The following is a 21,142-nucleotide window of genomic DNA, read 5'->3' on the forward strand; positions in this document are numbered from 1 at the left end:
TGAGGTTCAGTTCCACTAGGTCTATCTGAAGTTGGAATTGATACCTCTTGGAAGTGACACAGCATGGGGAAAGTGGCTGGGTGCTGACTGGCAGGACATTACGGTTCAACTGATCACTGCTTCTTCCTTTCTTCTCTGAATAGTTACTCTCTCCTTAGAAAGTGTTTTGACTGGTTTTGTTCTTTTCCTTCCCCCATAGGTAAGATCAAATTGGGGATGCTCTCATAATGAATGTCAACCAATCAGCTCCACCTGTTCCACCATTTGGGCAGAACCAGCCCATCTACCCAGGGTATCATCAGTCCGGTTATGGTGGGCAACCAGGCCCTGCAGCACCTGCCTATGGAGCCTACAATGGCCCACTGCCAGGCTATCAGCAGACACCTCCCCAAGGTATGTTCCCAGGTTCCTTTTGAGCCAAGGAAGGGAATAAGCAGTATTCGAGTTAGGACTGTGATTGAAGAACATGAACCGAGCCCTCTGAAAACGAGGGCCCGTGAGTTGTCTGTCTCACTGTTTTTATGTGTGTGACCCTTTCCACCTGAAGACATCTAGTAGGAATGAGTCTTCCAGATTCCATCCCAGCTCACTTCTGTGGATGTTACCCTAGACAGCCTTACCTGGCTGCATTATGAAGAGCTCTATGCAAGGGTCGTAGTCGTAGCTCTTCTGTTGCCTGTTGATTGAAACTTTTCCTGAAATCACTTTTCCTGTATGTGCTGAGAATGCTTCTTACTTGACTTCTGGTTCTGACTGTGAAATGACTCGGGGACACATTTATCTGAAAATGAATCTGGGAAGAAAAGTGTATTTATATGCATGACTTTTAGTACTCCTGGGTCTTTTACTGTCATTCATTTCCTTTTGCTTGGGTTTCCTTTTCTTGGATAGTTTATAATATCAGTGAAATAAGGAAGCTTGGTGTTGTATTAGATTCTATGCCCCCAGCCCTCAGTGTTTTGTTTTATCTTACTTTTTCAAAAAGAGTAGCTGGTTTTCAGCATGTTACCAGGCAGACCTTGTAAAGTTATTAATAAAAGACTTTTCAGTTAGGCTGGTTGAAGATTTAGAGTAATGCCAAACACTATGTTGTTTAAGAGAGTAGATTCCACAGACACAGGCCTATAATCCTGTGAGGGAGGCTGCAGCAGGAGGATTGTGGGTTCCAGGCTATAGAGTAAGTCCAAGTCTATCTTAGGTATCAGATAAGATTCTGTCTAAAAATAAAAAGTACAAAAAGAAGATATAAATCATTAACAAAATGCTTGCCTAACTTGTATGAGATCCTAAGTTCAATCCCCAGAACTACCCAAAAATAAGAAAATAAATAAAATAAATAAAAGTAGCTCAGCCGGTAAAGGTGCTTATCACTAAGCTTAATGATCTAAATTCAATCTCTGAGACCCACACGTGGAAGGAGAAAAAGATATCTTCTAATCTCTACACACAGTAAATACATAAATGTAATTTTATGGGGTTAGAAAGATGACTTAGTGGTTAAGAGCACTTTCTGTTCTTGTAGAGGACCTGAGTTCAATTTCCAGGACCCTCATGGCAGTTCACAGCCATTCCATAATTCCAGTTTCAAGGGATCTAATGCCCTCTTCTCACCTTTGTAGGCTCCACTCGTGCATGTGAGCAAAACACTTAAACATATAAAATACATAAATCTAATAAATAAATACATACAGATACAAACACACACATATATTTTGTTTTTGTTGTTTTGTTTTTCAAGTTGTGGTTTCTCTGTTCACCCTTGCCTGCCCTGGAACTTGCTCTGTAGACCAGGCTGGCTCAGACCTCAGAGATTTGCCTGCCTCTGTCTTCTGAGTGCTGGGATTAAAGGCCTAGGCCACCATAGCCGTCTCAGAAGTAGATTTAATAAAGAGTGGAAAAGTACCAGTCAGGCAAGGCATGGATAGGTTTTGAAAATGAATGAAATATTATTATTTTAGTCACACTGTAGAAAAATAGTGAAGGGGTAAAATTAGATCTTGATTCTTTAGAAGTGCCTTGTTCTGGGTTGGGACTTTGATTAGACAGAGTCCACTTCTGCTCTTTTAGGTTTGACTTATCAGAATTGACTTGTCATTGTCTTCTGAGATTCATTGAAGGGAAATCTCTCTGGTTTTGTTATGGTTAGTGACCAAGTTCAGCTTCTGAATCTGATCTCTCCTGAGGGTCAGCAACATTTCAACACTGATTTCCCAAGTAGCTCATCACTTGTATTGTATGCTGGCAGTATGGCTAAGGTTAGTGAGAGTAGTTTGGAGGAGAGATCTGATCCCAGGAAAGGACAGAGCCCAGCTTTTATGAGAATGTAGATAACAACATTAACGTTAGGATAGGCCATCTGTCCTGACAGAACTCTTGGAGAAGAAAGGTCTCTGACTTGGGAGAATGCTATTGAACATGAAAGAGTGTGGTAGGATATATAAAATAAACCAAGAAGAGGGGGTCAGAACAGCCGCTCAGAGGAGTGCCTTTCTTGTGATTGGTGTAGCTCAGTGGACTAACATAAGTAGCATGCATGAAGCCCTTGACCCAGTGCATAGCACTGCAAAACAAAACAAAACAAACAGATTAACAGTTCCCCTCTTGGGGTTTTTGAACTTCTGGTTCTCTTGACTCCCAAATGCCAGGATTATAGGTGTGCACCACCATGTACTATATGTTAGATTTATTTTCTTTACTGGTAAGAGTGTTTTGCTTGCATGGATGTATTGAGAAGTCAGAAGAAGAAGACAGATCCTCTGGAATTGGAGTTACAAATGGTTGTGAGCCACCATATAGTTGCTGGGATTGGATCTTTGGTCCTTTGCAATTACCCAGGTCTTAAGCTGCTGAGCCATCTTTCCAGTCCCCACCAGGCAGTTTTTTATGTGGTACTAGGGGTCGAATCCAAGGCTTTATACTATGCAAGCAACTGATCACATCTCCAGCCCTTTAGTCTTAGTTTCTTTCTTTTTTTTCTTTTCCTTCCTTCCTTCCTATTTTTTTTTTTTTTTCTGGAGACAGGATTTCTGTGTAGCCCTGGCTGTCCCAGAATTCAGTATGTTGACGAGGCTGGCCTTGAATCTCAGAGATTGACCTGCCTCTGCCTTGGAAGTGTTCTAATTAAAGGCATGTGCCTAAACTTTCCCTAGTTTCTTATAGAATAATTCATTATATTCTTGTTCATCATCTTCTGTACCACCTTTCTCATGTATCCTCCGAGTTTCTAAGTTGTGTAGTGAGATGTTTTCCAGAGAAGGGTTGAAGGCTGTATTAGACTGAGAGAGAGTGTTGATCAGAGGAAGGTCCTCCATTGTGTTGCTCTGCATAGCTTCACCCTAACATGTTGAAGAAAGTAGCCTGTTTGTTGAGTGTCCATCCACATGCCAAACACTGCTGTAGTGAGAGTTACATGGACCCTTTTTTGCTCTGCAGCTGGAATGAAGGTTTCCTTTATTGATTCTTGCTTTGCATTCCTGCCTCAAGGTGGAGAAGAAAATTATTTCCTAACCATTTAGTGTTTATCCTTTACCCTCAGGTGTGCCAAGAGCCCCACCTTCCTCAGGGGCACCTCCAGCCTCAACAGCACAGGCCCCCTGTGGTCAGACTACATATGGCCAGTTTGGTCAAGGTGATATACAGAATGGGCCAAGCTCCACGGCTCAGATGCAAAGGTATGTACTGGGTGAGCCTAAAATCAGTGTGATAAAAGTGGATTAGGGATGTACAAGGATCTATTTTTTTTTTTCGTTCTTAGATTCTTTCTTCTCCTCCCCGTATTCTGTTTGTCTTCTTTTAATTATTTTATGTTATATTTATTTGTTTTGTATGTATGAATGATGTGTGTGGGCATGCATGCCATGAGGTGCATGTGGTATGTCAGGACAACTTGTAAGAATTGTTGTCTCTCTCCAGAATATGGGTTCTGGGGTTCAAACTCAAATCTTTAGGCTTGACAACAAAGATCTTAACCCACTGAGCCATGTTGCCAGCCCTTGCCTTCTTTTTTTTTCAGGTTACAGGTACTACTAATGTCCAGCCCTTTTATGGACCCATGTTAGTACCTGGGTTTGTTTCCATATTATCTTTCTGTAAACGTGAATTTTTTTCCCCCTTTACCAGTCATACATTTTCACAGTGGTTCTAGTTCCCACTAGCCTATGCTAGGAGAGAAACAGGAAGAGGGACCTCAGATTGTCTGTGTAACCTTTTTCACTAGACCAGGCATTTAGTAGGACTGATTGGTTAAATTTGTAAATGCAAGTTCTGAAATGAAAAGACTCAGAAGGCAAGCTACACAAATAATGAGAACCTGAGCAACATCTCTTTGCATAGAACCTGTTTGTTCCCAAACAAACTGCTCCACCCCGAAATAATCACACAAAAACTATATTTTTTGCAATAATGTTTGACCAATAGCATAAGCATATTTTTACATCTAGCTAGCTTTTACATCTTAAATTAACCCTTTTCTATTATTTTATATTTTACTACGAGGCTTGTGGCCTACAGGCAAGGTTCCAATTGGCCGTTTGCGTCTTTCTCCTCTGGCAGCTATATGATGTCTCACTTCTTTCTTCCAGCATTCAGTTTAGTTTTCCCGCCTAGCTCCAATAAAAGCAATACATATACAGAAGGACTTCCCACACCAAGGAGGGAAGTTATGTCTGTCAGAATTGTCTGGGTTCTGCTAATAGTTGTTTTTGTTTTGTTTTGTTTTTTCCGAGACAGGGTTTTTCAGTAGCTTTGGAGCTTGACCTGGAACTAGCTCTTGTAGACCAGGCTGGCCTCGAACTCACAGAGACCCACCTGCCTCTGCCTCATGAGTGCTGGAATTAAAGGCGTGTGCCACCACCGTCCAGCCCCATAGGGTCTGCTAATAGTTTAAAAAGTGCAACTGGATAGTGGATGTGAAAATGAAAAGTCATTTCTGGAACCTACCAAGTGTATCATAGTCATTCATTAGCACTGAGTATAAGTCTAGAAATGCAAATGTGGAACACAATAGATGGTGATAGACAGACAAATATTCCTAAAGATGCAAGGTATGGTGAGGCTGTGGGTAACTCGTGAGGAGCTCAGAGCTATTTTAGACAGTCTGGTCAGGTAAGCCTCAGTGAAGTGTTTGAGACCTTAGTGAAATGGAGTTGTAAACCATGAAGATCCAAGGGAAGAGTGTTTTCAGTAGGGGGTAGAGCAAATGCAAAGGCTCTGAAGTGGAAATTCATCTGGTAGACATGATGAAGAACAAGAGGTCAGCGTATAGTTGGAGTGTAGTCAGCAGTAGCACCCTTGGAAAGATTCAATAGTGAGGTAAGAGATAGGCCTACAGAGAGTATTTCGGTGGGGGGGGATGCTGGAGAGATGACTCAGCAGTTAATAGCTCTTGCTGCTCTTGCAGAGGACCTGGCTTCAGTTCCTAGCACCCACATGGAGGCTCACAACTATTGATAACCACAGTTCCAGGGGATTCAAGCTCTCTTTGGGTATCAGGCACATATATGGCACACATACATGTAGGCAGATTTTTATCTCCCTCCTGCCAGCTCCCAAATAACCACACAGAAACTTCTTATTAATTATGAAAGCTTACCTGATAGCTTAGGCTTATTTCTAACTGGCTCTTATAACTTAAAGTAACCCATTTCTATGAATTTACATGCTGTCAAGAGGCTCATGACTTGTTACCTCATCTTCTATGTGTCATGCGTTTTCGACGTCTACATGGCGACTCTGCCTTCTTCCAAGAATTCTCTTTCTGCCCTGAAGTCGTGCTATACCTCCTGCCAAGCTGTTGGCCATTCAGCCTTTTATAGCACCAATCAAAGCAATACATTTTCACACAATGTACAGATATCCCACAACACGTACATATATGCAAAAAACAAAACAAAACAAAAAGGCCAAACCACTCATACATATAAAGTGAAATTCAAAATTTAAAGAGAGGCCAGGTATCTGAGGCACATACAAAGCCCTAGCCCTTGGGAGACAGAGGCAGGTGGATCTCTGTGATTTCCAACCCAGCCTGGTCTACAAAGCAAGTTTTAGGTCGGCCAAATCTATATAGTGTGTGTGGCGGGGTAGGGGGCGAGAGGGAAGGAGTGTTTCATGAAAGTAAGAGAGTAATCAGCTTTGTTCATTGTTACAGGAAGGAGGGCAGAGAATTGACCATTGGATTTGGGAAGGTCATTATCATTAATAAATGATTAAGGCATTCTCATGAAGAGAGGAAGAAAACGGCATACTCGGACTGGCTCAGAGACTTTCTTTTCCTTTGAGACAGGGTTTCTCTGTGTAACAGTCCCGGTTGTCCTTGTCCTGGAACTCTCTTTGTAGACTAGACTGGCCTCAAACTCACAGAGATCTGACTTCCTCTGCTTCCCAATTGCTGGGATTAAATGCATGTGCCACCATCACCTGGCTTAATGAGGAATGGGAATATCATAAATAAATTTCATAAAAATTAGAAAAAATATACAAAATTCATGATTCTGTTTATAAATGACTGAAGACTAATAAAACCTCACTCTACCGTTTTAAAGACAATGGAAGGAGTGTTTACCCTTGGAGAAAGGGAAGGGAATCATGAAGGATATATGTGTAGGGCCTTTTGGATGTAGTGTGCTGTACTTTCTGATTTGCTTTATGTCATTGGCTGTATTAGAATTGTTTAAGTATACATATCTATGTTAAATCTTGGAAGTTGGGAATCAGGTTTAGAGTTTGGTTGTAGCTTGTTCTGTCATGCTTTCAGTGTTTTTGTTTTCTTTCTGCTCTGTCTCTTTATTTTGCTATAGGGTTAGATTAAGTAGAAAAACTAGATGCTATATGAAGGTATGGTGGTACACTTTGACAGAATAACACTGGGCAGCTCATAGCATTAATCTACACTACTAGAGTAATATAATTAGTCTGACAAGATTTATTGAGTATCTGCTGTATGGTTAACAGTATGTTCAATATTATGGACCACAAGTTAATGCAAAGCCCAACAAAGAGCTTGAGAAATATTAGCAGAGATATTAGTTGAAAGCAGCATTAGGGATGGGGGTATAGTTCACTGTTAAAGTACTTGCTCACTGGGTTCGAGTCCCAGGACAACATGCACATAAAAGAGATACCAGTTGAAGGTAAAGCGACTGAATGACAGGCAAAGAACAGATGGAGCTGATCAAACATAAAGTACTAGTTGTTTAGTAGAGCTAAAATAAGGAAGGCAGGGAGGGGCTGGGGAGGAGGTTCAGTGGGTAGTGCCTGACAACTTCAGTTTCTGATGCATGGTGCACATCTGTAATCCCAGCACTCTCACAGCGACATGGACTGTGGAGACAGGAGAATGGGCAGAAGCTTGAGGGCCAGCTAGCCTGGAGTGTACTGTGCAGCAGAAAGTAGAGAGACTCTGCTTCAATCTGATAGACGCTGAGAATTGACATCTGAACTCCACACATTTACTACTCGCTCACCCTGGGTATGCATGCACTCACAGGAAAAAAAATTTGAGCTGGGTAGCGATGGTACATGCCTTTAATTCCAGCACTAGGGAGGCAGAGGTAGACAGATCTCTATGAGTTTGAGATCAGCCTGGTCTACAAAGCAAGTTCCAGGACAGGCTCCAAAGCTACACAGAGAAACCCTGTCTCAAAAAACCAAAGAAGGGCCGGGCGATGATGGTGCATGCCTTTAATCCCAGCACTCGGGAGGCAGAGGCAGGTGGATCTTTGTAAGTTCGAGGCCAGCCTGGTCTACAAGAGCTAGTTCCAGGGCAAGTTTCAAAGCTACAGAGAAACCCAGTCGCGAAAAACTGAAAACAAAACAAAACAAACAAACAAACAAAACAAAAACAACAACAGCAACAACAAAAAAAGCCAAAGAAGGTGTCTGGAGAGATAAATGACTTAGAGGTTAAGAGCACTGGCTGCTCTTCCAGAGGTCCTGAGTTCAGTTCCCAGCAACCACATGGTGGCTTATAGCCATCTTTAAGGAGATCTGGTGCCCTCTTTTGGCCTTCAGGCAGAACACTGCACACATAATAAACAAACAAACAAACTAGGCAAAAACAAACAGCTACCTACACTTGGTAGGTATCCAGTGATACTGGCATGATTAGTATTCATATTTGAATGTGTTGTCATTGTGTGAGTATCTAGCATAGTTACTAAAGTGACAAGGTGCTGTTCCCTGGTGCGTCATTGCTCTAGTTTTCCCTTGGAACAGAGAGCATCATCCTCCCAGTTAGTATCTAATGCCAGTTTCAGCCGACCTGCTTCCTGATCTCACTGATTCTTCTCACACTTTAGCTGAATAGGCGAGTTCCATTGATTCGTCTCAGTGTTTCTTGAGTAGAAACTTGCTGTAGGTCTGCTTATGTGTGCCTTTCATTTTGCCTTCTTCAGGTTAGATTACAAGGCTGAAGCAGTTTGTCCACATAGCACTGAGGCTAAGGAGGTGATAACTATCAGTCTGTGTCAACTAAATAGTATTGACCCCAGGGTGCTTGGTATTTGTGGAGTGGACCTAGAAGAAAGTAAGCTTTGCCACAAATCTTATTTGTGTAGACAATCAAGAATGTCATTTGAGCCAGGTGGTGGTGCACGCCTTTAATCCCAGCACTATGGAGGCAGAGGCAAGTGGATCTTTGTGCATTCCAGGTCTGCCTAGTCTAAAGAGCAAGTTCCAGGCCAGGCTCCATAGCTACTGAGAAACCCTGTCTTGAAAAACCAAAAAAGAAAAAAAAAAAAAAGAAAAGAAAAAAGTCATTTGGCCACAACTACACAAGTGTGAAGCTATCAGAGATCTCAGGATGAACATAAAGTGCCAGAATATAATGTAGCTTCCTGTGTGGAGATCTGCCAGCTTCAACAGACGACTCACCCCTGTAGTTACCCCTGCTTCATTCTCTTTACAGGGTCCCAGGGTCTCAGCAGTTTGGGTCCCCAATGGCCCCTCAGGTCAACCAGCCAGCTGTGCTTCAGCCCTATGGCCCTCCCCCCACAAGTACACAGGTGACTGCACAGCTTGCTGGAATGCAGATCAGTGGTGCTGTGTCTCAAGCCCCTCCCTCTTCTGGGTTAGGCTATGGTAAGTAGTGGTGGGACCAGGATGCTGCTATTTTCGTAAGTTTTGGTCTAGGCATTTTTATTTTATTTTATTTTATTTTATTTTATTTTATTTTATTGGTTTTCTGTGAAGCTTTGTAGTCTGTCCTGGCATTCTCTCTGGCTGGCCTTGAGCTCACAGAGATCCATCTGACTCTTCCTCTCAAGTGCTGGGCCACCATGACCCGCCTCTGGGCATATTTTTTATTTCCTGTGTTTTTGAGTTCTAGAAGCAAGGACAGTTATATTTGTTCCTTTTTGTTGGGAGGAGAAATAATTTATCAAAAGAGCAGAATGACTGGGCCTCCACCTCTGCATCTTCTGTTTCTCAGGTTCACCAACATCATTGGCCTCAGCCTCAGGAAGTTTCCCTAATTCTGGTCCATATGGCTCCTATCCTCAGAGCCAGGCTCCTCCCCTTAGCCAGACTCAAGGTCATCCTGGAGTCCAGCCTCCCCTGCGATCTGCCCCACCACTGGCTTCCAGCTTCACACCCCCAGCTTCAGGTGGTCCCAGGATGCCTTCCATGACTGGTCCACTCCCACCTGGACAGGGCTTTGGGAGTCTCCCAGTGAGCCAGCCCAACCACGTGTCCTTGCCTCCTGCTCATGCTGTGCCCCCAGGCAGCCAGATGACCGGACCCTCAGTACCACCACCACCTATGCACTCCCCTCAGCCGGGTTATCAGCTGCAGCAAAATGGTGAGTTTTCCCCCAGCATCTGGCTAGAAGTCAAAAGCTTCAGCTATTCAGGGCTTTTTGTTTGTTTTTCTTGGTACTACTTGCTAAGTAGTTAATTAGGTAAACAGCTTCGGGGTTCCATTACTAGGATGTGAGGGTTGTAAGACATTTTTCTTACTAAGAGAGTTCATTCAGATAGTGTCGTCTTTCTTTGAATGGCTTCCTCAGACATTCCATAATCTGTTTCAAAGAGTTCTTTTATTTTCCTGAGTCCTTAAGCAGAGATAGGGAAGGGATTTTTGAATTCATCAACCTTGTGCCCTTGTCTCTCAGGTTCCTTTGGACCAGCCCGAGGCCCTCAGCCTAATTATGAGAGCCCATACCCTGGAACGCCTACCTTTGGCAGTCAGCCTGGGCCTCCTCAGCCACTGCCTCCTAAGCGCCTGGACCCTGATGCCATCCCCAGCCCTGTAAGTAGGTGCTTATGTGGTCTTGGGGAAACATGTCTGCCAGATAAGCAGACTGACCCAGATGAGATGTTTGCTTGTCATTCTCTAATAACATTCCCTTTTTGACTTTCATCTTGAAGAACTCAGATGTGATGTCTAAACTTTTGAAATGGAATGTCAAATCCCCGATGTCTTTTAGGGCAGTTTTAATCCACAGCTGTACAGAGAAGAAAGGGGAACCAAGAGTGATCAGTCACGTTGGTAGAGCTCTGGGTCGAGGCCTATGTTCTGTTGCTCTTGGGCATAATAATAACATGGTCATCTTTGTCATTCTGTGTGTGTAGTAGTGGCCAGGTGTTACTCCCTTAGATCTAGTAGGGCATCATTCTTCTTGATAGCTAAAGCGGGTAGGAGCTCTCTGGTGTTAGATAGTCAGAGCAGGAGAGCCTCACTGGTTCCTCTCTGCTCCTATGTAGGTAGTGATGTAGGATGATGCTCCCGTTACTATTGACTGGCAGGTCACTGCTGTGTGGATGGGGAACAGTCATAGTGTATGAAGGCAGTGTACATGTAAAGTCCATTGAGGAAGTTGCTTCTCCCCCAGAGCCACTGGAATCCTCAGCCCTTCCTTATCAGACGTGGGTAGAGAGAGTAGTTCTTCCACTTAGGGCCCGCTCTATATCCTGTCTGTAACATCGATGTCAGTTACCTCCTCATACTTAGCCATTGTCATATTCCATTCCGTTCTCTTCCCTCTTCCTTTGGGGAACTACCACAGTTAGGAAGCCTAGAGGACTGACAGCTGGTCCTTCTCTCTTCCATGGTGGAAAGGAGAGTCTAGCTGGACAGCCAAGGCATCTTCCAGCATGAGAGTTCTTAGGTGTAGGTTTGGCCTTCTAGGGAACTTCCTGTTCCTCAAGGTTTTTCCCAGTAGGGCCTCCTTAAAGAGTTCTGCTTGCCTCCTGCTTGCTACACCCAACCTTATCTTGCTCCATGGTAGTCTGAGTCACTGAGGTCTTCTTGTTAGGCCTAGTGTTGGACTAGAGAGACATGGAATTCCAGATCTACTGGGTCCCTGACTTCCGCAGTCCGAGCTGGGCTCCAGCTCTTCATGTCTGATTCACCAGGGTTAGAGAAGTAATATCTGCCTCTTGTTCTTTTGTCTCCCTCCCTGTATACCCCTGCTGCCTTTATTATTAAAACACTAAAAGCAACTTAATGAGCTGCCTCCTCAGCAGAAAACCAGGCACAGAATAGACCCTGATGCCATTCCTAGTCCAGTAAGTGCAGGGGTGGGAGTATGTGCTTGTCATCCCTGTGTTAGTGCCACTCATGCATGCTTGTGACTTCACCTCATCCACATGTCCATCCCTTTCCATTCTCTTCCCTGAACCCTTCTAGATCCTTCCTAAAGGATATGCATGCCCCACATCCCATGTATGGAAGAGAAAACAAGCTGTTAGCAGTGCCTTGAGTATGGGTTGATGGATGGTCAGGTTCTGAGGGTGGACCTGGTGGCATGTTAAGCTTTGGTTTTAGTCCTGCTGGCTCCTCCAGAAGCTTGTGTGTGGCATGTGGTGGAACCAGACAGAGTCAAGCAGCAGATCCATCCATCCATCCAATTTGATGAGAGAAGAAATGTTCTGGTGGGTGGCTATGAACTTAACAGGTTCATGGCATTTCTTACAAGAGAAGAAGAGATTGCTTGTTTTGTGTGGGCCACCTTCTCATCTGAAGAGTCTTAGACTCTGGTGTATCTCTAAGTGCCAACTCTTTCTGCTGCGGGATACAATCTTATTTGCCCTTTACTTTCTCTGGTTTTATCAAACTCATCTTGAAGTAACTGACCAAAGGTCACCAGCCTGAACAAGGGTCTGATTACCAGCTTTGCATATCCTTTTTGTGTTTGTTTTTCTTAATGTCTTGTACAAGTAGAGGTTTGAGGATTGGGCCATAAGGATTGGACATTTATCCTCTCCTCTATGGACCCACCGATGCTCACCTGAAAGGAAGGCAGCATTTGCTTCCTTCCCTTACCTGATCATTTCTGCCTGTTTAATTCTCTCCTCCCTGTGTTCCTTGTTAATTTCATTGAGTTAGAGCCATTCCAGGTAGATTCATTTCTACATGGGTTTCTGTCATCTGTTCTCCTTGCTCTGATTCAATCAATGTGCCTTCTAGAGAGGAAGGGAGGGAGAAGTTTGATGGGGATGGAGAATGGAATCCAATCATGTCTTATGGTTTGGGATCAGAAGTGGGAGGGATAAAAAGGTACTCACCAATGACTGGAGGTCAGGGGTGTTTTATCAGAAAGTCCATTCTCGCCAAGGCCCATCCTGCATCTTCTGCTAGCTTCTGCGAAGTGGAAGGTCAGCATTGTAGCATTTATGTGGACTCCAAAAGGAAAGCATGCCTGGTGCATGAGGTGGATTTTGGCAAGTTCTTTGTTCTTGTGTCTGGCCTGCTGCTGTCCTGATATTGCTTTTTCTTTTATCATCTCACTCATCTTACTTTTCCCCTACAGATTCAGGTTATTGAAGATGACAGAAACAACCGGGGTTCAGAGCCATTTGTTACTGGTGTAAGGGGACAGGTGCCACCTCTAGTCACCACCAACTTCCTGGTGAAAGACCAAGGTAAGCTGAACTTTAATGTCTGTTTCCCTATGGCAGCTAATTCTCTAAGGCGATCAGCCATGATCATGCTTTTATTGATATTTAACCAGAGACCAGCTCCCCCCCCAGCAGCTCCCCTCCCCTCCCCGCAGTCCTTCAGGGGGCTAAAAGCTCCTAACATCTGTGGAGGTGGAGTGACTCACCAGTGGAGAGTTGCTATCCAGAAGGCTTCTGGGAAATAACTCAAATCTTCTACTTTCTTCAGGGAATGCAAGTCCCCGGTACATTCGATGCACGTCCTATAATATCCCTTGCACATCTGACATGGCTAAGCAGGCTCAGGTGCCTCTGGCAGCTGTCATCAAGCCACTGGCAAGGCTGCCCCTAGAGGAGGTAAGTCTTGGAAGGGGCTAGAATACAATGAAAGAAATGGAGGGAATAATGTTTCTTTCTAGATGGGATTTTGATTGGCATGGAAGACATCTTGGTTGAACAGGAGGGGTCGGTATCTTTGGTATCTTTCTTTCTCAAGGCCCAAACTTGGTAGCAGTGGTAGGGATGAAAGCAAAAGCCAAATAAATTACTTTGTGAGACCAGGGTTCATAGAAGGAACAAATGAAAAGAACCAGAGCCAGCTTGGTGTGGAGGCTCACACCTATAATTGTAGCACTCAGGAAGCTGAAACAGGAGGTCATGGAGTCATTGAGTTCTGCCCAGCCTTGGCTACACAGTAGACTCCATCTCAAAACAAACAAAGAACTAGGCATGGTATTAAGGAAGCAGAGGCAGGCAGATTCCTGTCTATGGATTTTTTTGTGGGGGTGGGGTGGGTGGGTTTTGAGACAGTGTTTCTCTGTTTAGCTTTGGAGCCTGTTCTGGCACTTGCTCTATAGAGCAGGCTGGTCTCAAACTCATAGAGCTCTGCCTGCCTCTGTCTCCTGAGTTCTGGGATTAAAGGCGTGCATCATCACTGCCTGGCCTGTCTAGGAATTTAAAGCTAGTCAGGGCCATATAGTGAGACCCTGTCTTAAAACAAAATAGGTAGGGACAGCCTAATTTCTAGAGGCAAGGGAGCTAGATGTAGGAACTTCTCATTGTGTGGTCAAATCTCTGGATGGTGATGAATGCATTATTTTTGGGGGAGGGGACTTGAATTGGGTAGGGCTATTAGGAAGGCATATAAAGGAGAAGGTACTATTATATCCAATATTCCATTCCTCACCTGGCTTGGGCCCCCACCTGCCAATCCAGTACCTGAAAGCAGCGTTTTTTTTCCTCTTCTTTAAGACAGGGCTTCTCTGTATACCTGGTTCTGGAACTCACCAGACTGGTCTCAAACTCAAAAACCTACCTGCCTTTGTCTCCCAAGTGCTGGGATTAAAGATGTGTGCCACTATGCCTTGCAAAAGCATTTTTTTTTTTAATTAGGTAGCTGTTTATTTGGGTCTTGAGAATAACACATGGCCAGGCTTGGTGGCACACGCCTTTAATGCCATCACTTAGAGGGCAAAGGCAGGTGGATCTCTGTGAGTTCGAGGCCAGCCTGGTCTACAGAGCAAGTTTTGGGATAGCCAGGGCTACACAGAGAAGCCCTGACTTGAAAAAAACAAAAACAAAAAAACAAAGAAATAAAAGAAGTATCAGTTACTTGCGAGTTTTCTAGAACTGGAACCTCAAGGCTAAGGGTATATCTCCTTTCTCACTTCCATTTTGGATGTTAAGGAGGATGGTTAGGTGCTTTTTGTACTTATAAGATGACATCTACCTGGGACAGCAGGTGTCACAGAATTCTCTTATGAGTGATGGGAGAGAAATGTCATGGATACGCAGGGAAGGAAGCAGAAGTCACCCCTGGGACAGGAGTAGAAATCCTGTATAAGTTTTGGCTTTCTCCTCATACACTCATGGCAGTCCCTGGCTTGCTATGGCCAGTTTCATAGACCCTCTTCTTTTTTTCAGGAAGAAATGCATTCTGGGATAGGAAATGACAGCATTTTTTAAAATTAGGTAGCTATTTGTTTGGGTTTTGAGAAGTAACACTTGTCAGACTTGGTGGTGCACGCCTTTAATCCCAGCGCTGGAGTTTAGCCAAGGATCAGTACCCTTATCGTTGTCCTCATTTCTTCTACTGTATTCCTTTCTCAGATAGAGTACGTGAGCCATGCTGCCTCTCCCTCCAGTCTGTCATATGTTACCATGTCTTCTCCATCTAAGCCCCTTCCCTTTGTTCCGTAGGCTTCACCATATGTTGTGGACCATGGCGAATCTGGCCCTCTACGCTGTAATCGCTGCAAAGCATACATGTGCCCTCTCATGACGTTCATCGAGGGAGGGAGGCGCTTCCAGTGCTCCTTTTGCAGCTGTATCAATGATGGTATGCTGTGGAGGCTGAGCTTTGTGGGGAAGGCTTGCATCTTCATTGTTTTCTTCTAGTTAGATAGATGAGGGAACATTCCTCAGGAACTGGAAGAGTAGGGCACAGGTGAGGACGTGGGGTGATGGAATGATGTGAAGGGGTTCAGCTAGGAGACTGAGGGTGAACCTTTGAGTAACATGCTGTATTCTCCTTACAGTTCCCCCCCAGTATTTTCAACATCTGGATCATACTGGCAAACGTGTGGATGCTTATGACCGTCCTGAGCTGTCCCTGGGGTCTTATGAATTCTTGGCCACTGTAGATTACTGCAAGGTGAGAGAAGGTCGTGGGAGAGGAGCAGGGCACTAGTGAGGATTGTGAGACAGCCCAAAAGAGCTGTCACCATTTCTCTTAACCCGTCAGGGTTCCCTTTGGTGCTTACTGCATTGCCCACTAGCCTGCTGGCCTGCTTACTGTTTTCCTATGCCTTCAACATTTCCTTTCTCTACAGAATAATAAATTCCCCAGTCCTCCTGCTTTCATCTTTATGATTGATGTCTCCTACAACGCCATCAGGACTGGTCTTGTTAGGCTCCTCTGTGAGGAGCTCAAGTCACTCTTAGACTACCTGCCTAGGTAAGAGTTGAGGAAATACTGTTTTCCTTTGGTTAATGGTGGGTGTCTGGGTTGACTGATCAAGTGGAACATTATGTCATGAAATCATGGGTGGTGAAGACGGTGGCCAGTCTGGGTAACAGTGTCACCTTCCACAGGGAGGGTGGAGCAGAAGAGTCAGCAATCCGAGTTGGCTTTGTCACCTACAATAAGGTGCTCCACTTCTACAATGTGAAAAGCTCCTTGGCTCAGCCCCAGATGATGGTTGTATCTGATGTGGCTGACATGTTTGTGCCACTGCTAGATGGCTTCCTGGTCAATGTCAATGAGTCCCGTGGAGTCATCACCAGGTAAGAGCCAGGAGGTGGAGATGAGAGAGTGGGAGTTGAGCAGAGGGGTTAGTAGATGGACAGAGGTGTGGTATGAGTCTTCAGTCCAGGAATCGAGAATGGAGGCAGCTACATCTGGGTGGCAATTTTGCTGCCATCATCTGTCTTTTCAGCTTATTGGATCAGATCCCAGAAATGTTTGCAGATACAAGAGAGACAGAGACAGTATTTGCCCCAGTTATCCAGGCTGGAATGGAAGCTCTGAAGGTAATGTAGGAGTCCCGGGCAACCTTCTCTCTTGCTTTCCTCTGACCATGCTATTTACTGGAAAACAGCCTTAGTGACTGATAACTGTCTAGCAAGTTAGCCCTTTCCACACAGTTAGTGCCTAATATAAAGAAAAAGATGAGTGTATAATGGATGAATAAAGGGAGAAATGGATGGATAATGTTATCTTTTTTCCTAGGCTGCTGAGTGTGCAGGAAAGCTGTTTCTGTTCCACACTTCCTTGCCCATCGCAGAGGCCCCAGGGAAGCTAAAGAATAGAGATGACAGGAAGTTGATCAACACAGACAAGGAGAAGGTGTGTGGCTTGAGAGGGGAAGAGACCTCCCATTACAGAGGAAGGTGGTACCTTTCCAATGTCAACTCTTGTAACATCAGCCAGGTGGACTGGGATTACATTCTACCCTCTCGCGTGTCCCATCTATGACTGCCAACCTGCTCACAAAATTTTTGGTGGACTTGAATTTTTCTTTTTTCTTTTTTCTTTTTTGAGATTTGATCTAGCTATGTAGCCTAGGCTGGTCTGGAACTCATTATGTAGTGTAGGCTGACCTCATACTTGTAGTGGTCTTGTCTCTGCTTCCTGTGTGCTGGGATTATAGGTGTGCCTGAACATACCTGCACCTTTTCATTTTCTCTTTTCTTTTTCCTTCCCTTCCTTTCTCCTTTTCCTTCCAACTTTCTCCTCCTGGTGGAATGACAAGGTGGTGGGTCTAAAGTCGTTAAAGTGTGAGTTTCTCATTTTACATATGACATTTCTTCTGTTCCCCTCCAGACTCTGTTCCAGCCTCAGACAGGTACCTATCAGACTCTGGCCAAAGACTGTGTGACTCAAGGCTGCTGTGTGGACCTCTTCCTCTTCCCTAACCAATATGTAGATGTGGCCACACTCTCTGTTGTTCCCCAGCTCACTGGAGGCTCTGTCTACAAATATGCCTGCTTTCAGGTATAGAATTCTGGGTGTGGGAATATCTGCTTATATGTGGAGTGGTTCTTTAGCTACTGACTTATTAATGGTGCATGAGGTTGAGCCCAGAGTATAGTGGTTAGGTGCCTGGGTCTTTGGATCAGTCCTGGGTTGATATTGAATCCTCCTCACTAACTGGCATAGGATAATCACTTAATTACTCATCTTTTGTCCTTTCATCATCAAAGTAGAGTTTACTAATTAGGATTTGTCTACAGAATTAAACAATTATATATGAAATACTCTGTGTTACCTGATATGTCATGAATCCATAAAAGCTTCATTGTCCTAATCATCCTTATTTTCATTGTGACTATGATGAAGCAGGCTTGTAGAGTGGAAGGGATGTAGGGAGACTGACTACGGGGTGAGCCGTGTGGTCAGTGGTATGACTCTGGGCCTGGGCTGCAGGTGGAGAATGATCAGGAACGGTTCTTGAGTGACCTGCGTCGGGATGTACAGAAGGTGGTGGGCTTTGATGCTGTGATGCGGGTTCGGACAAGTACCGGTAAGTTCTGGTTGAGGCTAAATCTGCTTGAGGCACATGTCCTACCTTTAACCCTGACCTATTCCTGTGGCTTCAGGTATCCGTGCTGTAGATTTCTTTGGAGCTTTCTACATGAGCAATACAACAGATGTGGAGTTGGCTGGACTGGATGAGGACAAGACAGTGACTGTAGAATTCAAGCATGATGACCGGCTCAATGAAGAGAGTGGAGCCCTGCTGCAGGTGGCAGGCGGGAGACGGGGTGGGGGTGAAAGTGCTGGAGGCATCCATGGGAAGATGATAAGGGGTGGGTGTGATTGCGAGGGAGGGGTGTGAGTTCCCCCTTTCTCCCTTCCCCTAGTGTGCCCTGCTTTATACCAGCTGTGCAGGGCAGCGTCGGCTTCGCATCCACAACCTGGCCTTAAACTGCTGCACCCAGTTGGCTGATCTGTATCGAAACTGTGAAACAGACACGCTCATCAACTACATGGCCAAGTTTGGTGAGGGTAGAAGCAGGGTGGGGTGGGAAGAGGATGAAGGAAGGTTCAGGATGGCCAACAGCTCGGCACTCCTGGTTAGGGGTGATGGTGGCAAGGTGCATGGGACAGGAAGCTGACCAGTGACTGCTCTTTCTCCTTCCCATGCAGCATATCGGGGTGTTCTGAACAGCCCTGTGAAGACTGTACGTGACACTCTGATCACCCAGTGTGCCCAGATCCTGGCCTGTTATAGAAAGAACTGTGCCAGCCCTTCCTCTGCAGGACAGGTGGGGCAGGGATGTTAGTGAAGGGATTTTTTTCAGTAAAATTTTGCAGTTTTGAGGGATTTCCCATGATCATTGACTTTATTTCCATAAACCCCTCAGTTGATCCTTCCTGAGTGTATGAAGCTACTCCCAGTTTACCTGAACTGTGTCTTGAAGAGTGATGTTCTGCAGCCTGGTGCCGAGGTCACTACTGATGACCGGGCCTATGTTCGACAGCTGGTTTCCTCCATGGATGTGGCTGAGACCAATGTCTTCTTCTACCCTCGGCTCCTCCCACTGGTGCGATTGAGGATTGGAGTGTGAGACTTTGTACTGAGGACAGGGCCTCTAAAAAGGAGGGGATGGGATTACTTTATTGCTGACACTAAGGAATTTTTGAGTACATTTCACATTACTATCTAGAGACTTAGCTTTCTGAGTTTGTGTGTGTAAAGGAGTGTCTTACAGTTCTTGGTGACTTTTTTCCCTTTTCGTCTAGACAAAATCTCCCATCGACAATACCACCGAACCACCAGCAGTTCGAGCATCTGAAGAGCGTTTAAGCAGTGGCGATATATATTTGCTGGAAAATGGGCTCAACCTCTTTGTCTGGGTGGGAGCAAGTGTCCAACAAGGTGTTGTCCAGAGCCTTTTCAACGTCTCCTCTTTCAGTCAGATCACCAGTGGCTTGGTGAGAACAGGGTGTCAAGGGTAATATGAGTATAGGAAAACACTCTGGTGACGTGACAGTGGATCAGTGCAGTCCTTATGCTGGTCCCTTACATATCTGAGGACACTGCGGCAAGGGGAGGTGCTGGCCAGGGTTTTCAGGCTTCCTCATGTCAGATGGTGCTGAAATCTGTGTTGCTCTCTTGATGATTTAAAAGTTCTTTTTATCATAGTAATTAGTGAATTTTTGTTCCAGAGTGTTCTGCCAGTTCTGGATAATCCACTGTCCAAGAAGGTTCGAAGCCTCATTGATAGCTTACGGGCACAGAGAATGCGGTACATGAAGGTAACACAGATCTTGGTCATGCTGGATATTGAACCCTAGGCCTTCTGTATACAAGCACTCTCTAAGCTTCAGCCTCAGCATAGTAACGCTGATATGATTTCTAGACTTTTTTTTACCCTGTCAAGTCAGCAAGAAGGAGCATGGGGAGGGAGAGTCTAAGTACTTCCTTACCATTGGCCTTTCCTCACAACCTGCCTTCTGGCCGTAGCTTATCGTGGTGAAACAGGAAGACAAGCTGGAGATGCTGTTCAAACACTTCCTCGTGGAAGACAAGAGCCTAAATGGAGGGGCATCCTATGTGGACTTTCTCTGTCATATGCATAAGGAGATTCGGCAGCTACTGAGCTAAAGCAAGTGGGTAAATGGTATAGGGTCCCAGGCCAGCTTCCAGAAAGTACCCCAGGATGGCAGAGAAAATTGGGACAGTTTCATATCTTATGAGTCATGTAAGCTGACCTCAGTCTCTTTAGGGGGGAGGGCAAGACATAAGGAGACAACTTTCTGGGCTCAAATACCCTACCGCTCTGTCATGTCCTGCTGATGGAAGGTGCCCCAGTCCCCTTACTCTACCCTCTTTCTCCTGCTAATCCAGTTGTAATGAATGTAGTTTATCAGTTCACTGTATATGATCCGGTGTTGGGGGTTTGGAGGCAGCAAGGCCCTGGCAATACTGTGTCTCTTTGGACCAGCCTCCAAGAGGAAAGGGGCAGGCAGGAAGGAGTGGGAATCCCAGGGTTATTACAGGAGGTGGCAAATTCAGCTCCGTGTCATCAACAACTTCCTATATTAGGGATAAAATATACAGGTGCACAAGAGCTGGGGTATAGGCTGTAGGTGGTGGAGAGTAGTAGTTGGTCCTTTGGGGGCCTGGTGGTCAGTAGCAAGGTCGTAGTTGCTGAGGATGAATGACTAGTTGTCTCTCTACTTCCATTGTGGGCGTTCTCTCTCCTGCTATGATTGGTAAGCACTTCATGGACAGAAGCACATAGCTAGAGATGAGTGAGCCTGGGACTGAATTGCAAAGCATATTAACACCTAGGGGAGGTAGAGCTTCCTTTCCAGCTGGAGAAGCCCTAATACTGGATGGTTCTGTAGAGAGCCTGATGGTCAACTTGCAATACCTCACAGAGCCAGCCCACATCCCACTCAGCTCCCACCAGAAACACAGCTTAAGCCGGGCGTTGCTGGGGAGAGGCAGAGATGGCTGGAGCCCTCCCTGTCTTCCTGTGCCGGGACATTACCAGGCTTGATACTGACTGAGTGGCTGACAATTATCTTCCAACTCCAATTGGCTGGGGCAGGACAAGGGCTATGATTGATGGTGGTCAGGCTTGCCTGCTCCCAGCCCGGGATGCCCCTGCTCTGGACCTTTCATTTCTTTTCATTGGTTTATTTTTCAATGCATCTTTAATTTGTAAAGAAATAAAATAAGATGTAACAGTATTCTTTTCATTACTCATGACCCTGCGGGTGCGAGGAGCCGCGCATGCGCCGTGTGTCTCTG

The 21,142-nt window shown here is 45.1% G+C and overlaps 1 protein-coding gene across 3 annotated transcripts in view; it reads left to right on the plus strand.

Moving 5' to 3' along the window:
* Sec24c (SEC24 homolog C, COPII component) overlaps window positions 1–21,081 on the plus strand; it is a 22,686-nt gene extending 1,605 nt beyond the window's left edge. For 2 of the 3 annotated variants that reach the window (XM_085698341.1, XM_085698342.2), the window contains exons 2-24: window positions 200–393; window positions 3,536–3,671; window positions 8,906–9,078; window positions 9,428–9,796; window positions 10,109–10,245; window positions 11,436–11,504; window positions 12,749–12,860; window positions 13,105–13,232; window positions 15,075–15,213; window positions 15,413–15,528; window positions 15,707–15,831; window positions 15,969–16,160; window positions 16,313–16,406; window positions 16,606–16,722; window positions 17,200–17,370; window positions 17,803–17,899; window positions 17,976–18,121; window positions 18,240–18,378; window positions 18,526–18,644; window positions 18,744–18,923; window positions 19,123–19,314; window positions 19,549–19,638; window positions 19,847–21,081. In XM_085698341.1, the coding sequence (XP_085554467.1) occupies window positions 228–393; window positions 3,536–3,671; window positions 8,906–9,078; window positions 9,428–9,796; window positions 10,109–10,245; window positions 11,436–11,504; window positions 12,749–12,860; window positions 13,105–13,232; window positions 15,075–15,213; window positions 15,413–15,528; window positions 15,707–15,831; window positions 15,969–16,160; window positions 16,313–16,406; window positions 16,606–16,722; window positions 17,200–17,370; window positions 17,803–17,899; window positions 17,976–18,121; window positions 18,240–18,378; window positions 18,526–18,644; window positions 18,744–18,923; window positions 19,123–19,314; window positions 19,549–19,638; window positions 19,847–19,987 (3,348 nt within the window). In that variant the 5' untranslated portion in view covers window positions 200–227 and the 3' untranslated portion in view covers window positions 19,988–21,081. The remainder of the gene's footprint in view (window positions 1–199; window positions 394–3,535; window positions 3,672–8,905; window positions 9,079–9,427; window positions 9,797–10,108; window positions 10,246–11,435; window positions 11,505–12,748; window positions 12,861–13,104; window positions 13,233–15,074; window positions 15,214–15,412; window positions 15,529–15,706; window positions 15,832–15,968; window positions 16,161–16,312; window positions 16,407–16,605; window positions 16,723–17,199; window positions 17,371–17,802; window positions 17,900–17,975; window positions 18,122–18,239; window positions 18,379–18,525; window positions 18,645–18,743; window positions 18,924–19,122; window positions 19,315–19,548; window positions 19,639–19,846) is intronic. The other variant, XM_048426493.2, reaches the window with a different exon arrangement.
* The last annotated feature ends 61 nt before the right edge of the window (window positions 21,082–21,142 follow it).

This window comes from Myodes glareolus, chromosome 12, assembly GCF_982192425.1.
Source record: "Myodes glareolus chromosome 12, mMyoGla1.1, whole genome shotgun sequence".
NCBI classification, from domain to species: domain Eukaryota; kingdom Metazoa; phylum Chordata; class Mammalia; order Rodentia; family Cricetidae; genus Myodes; species Myodes glareolus.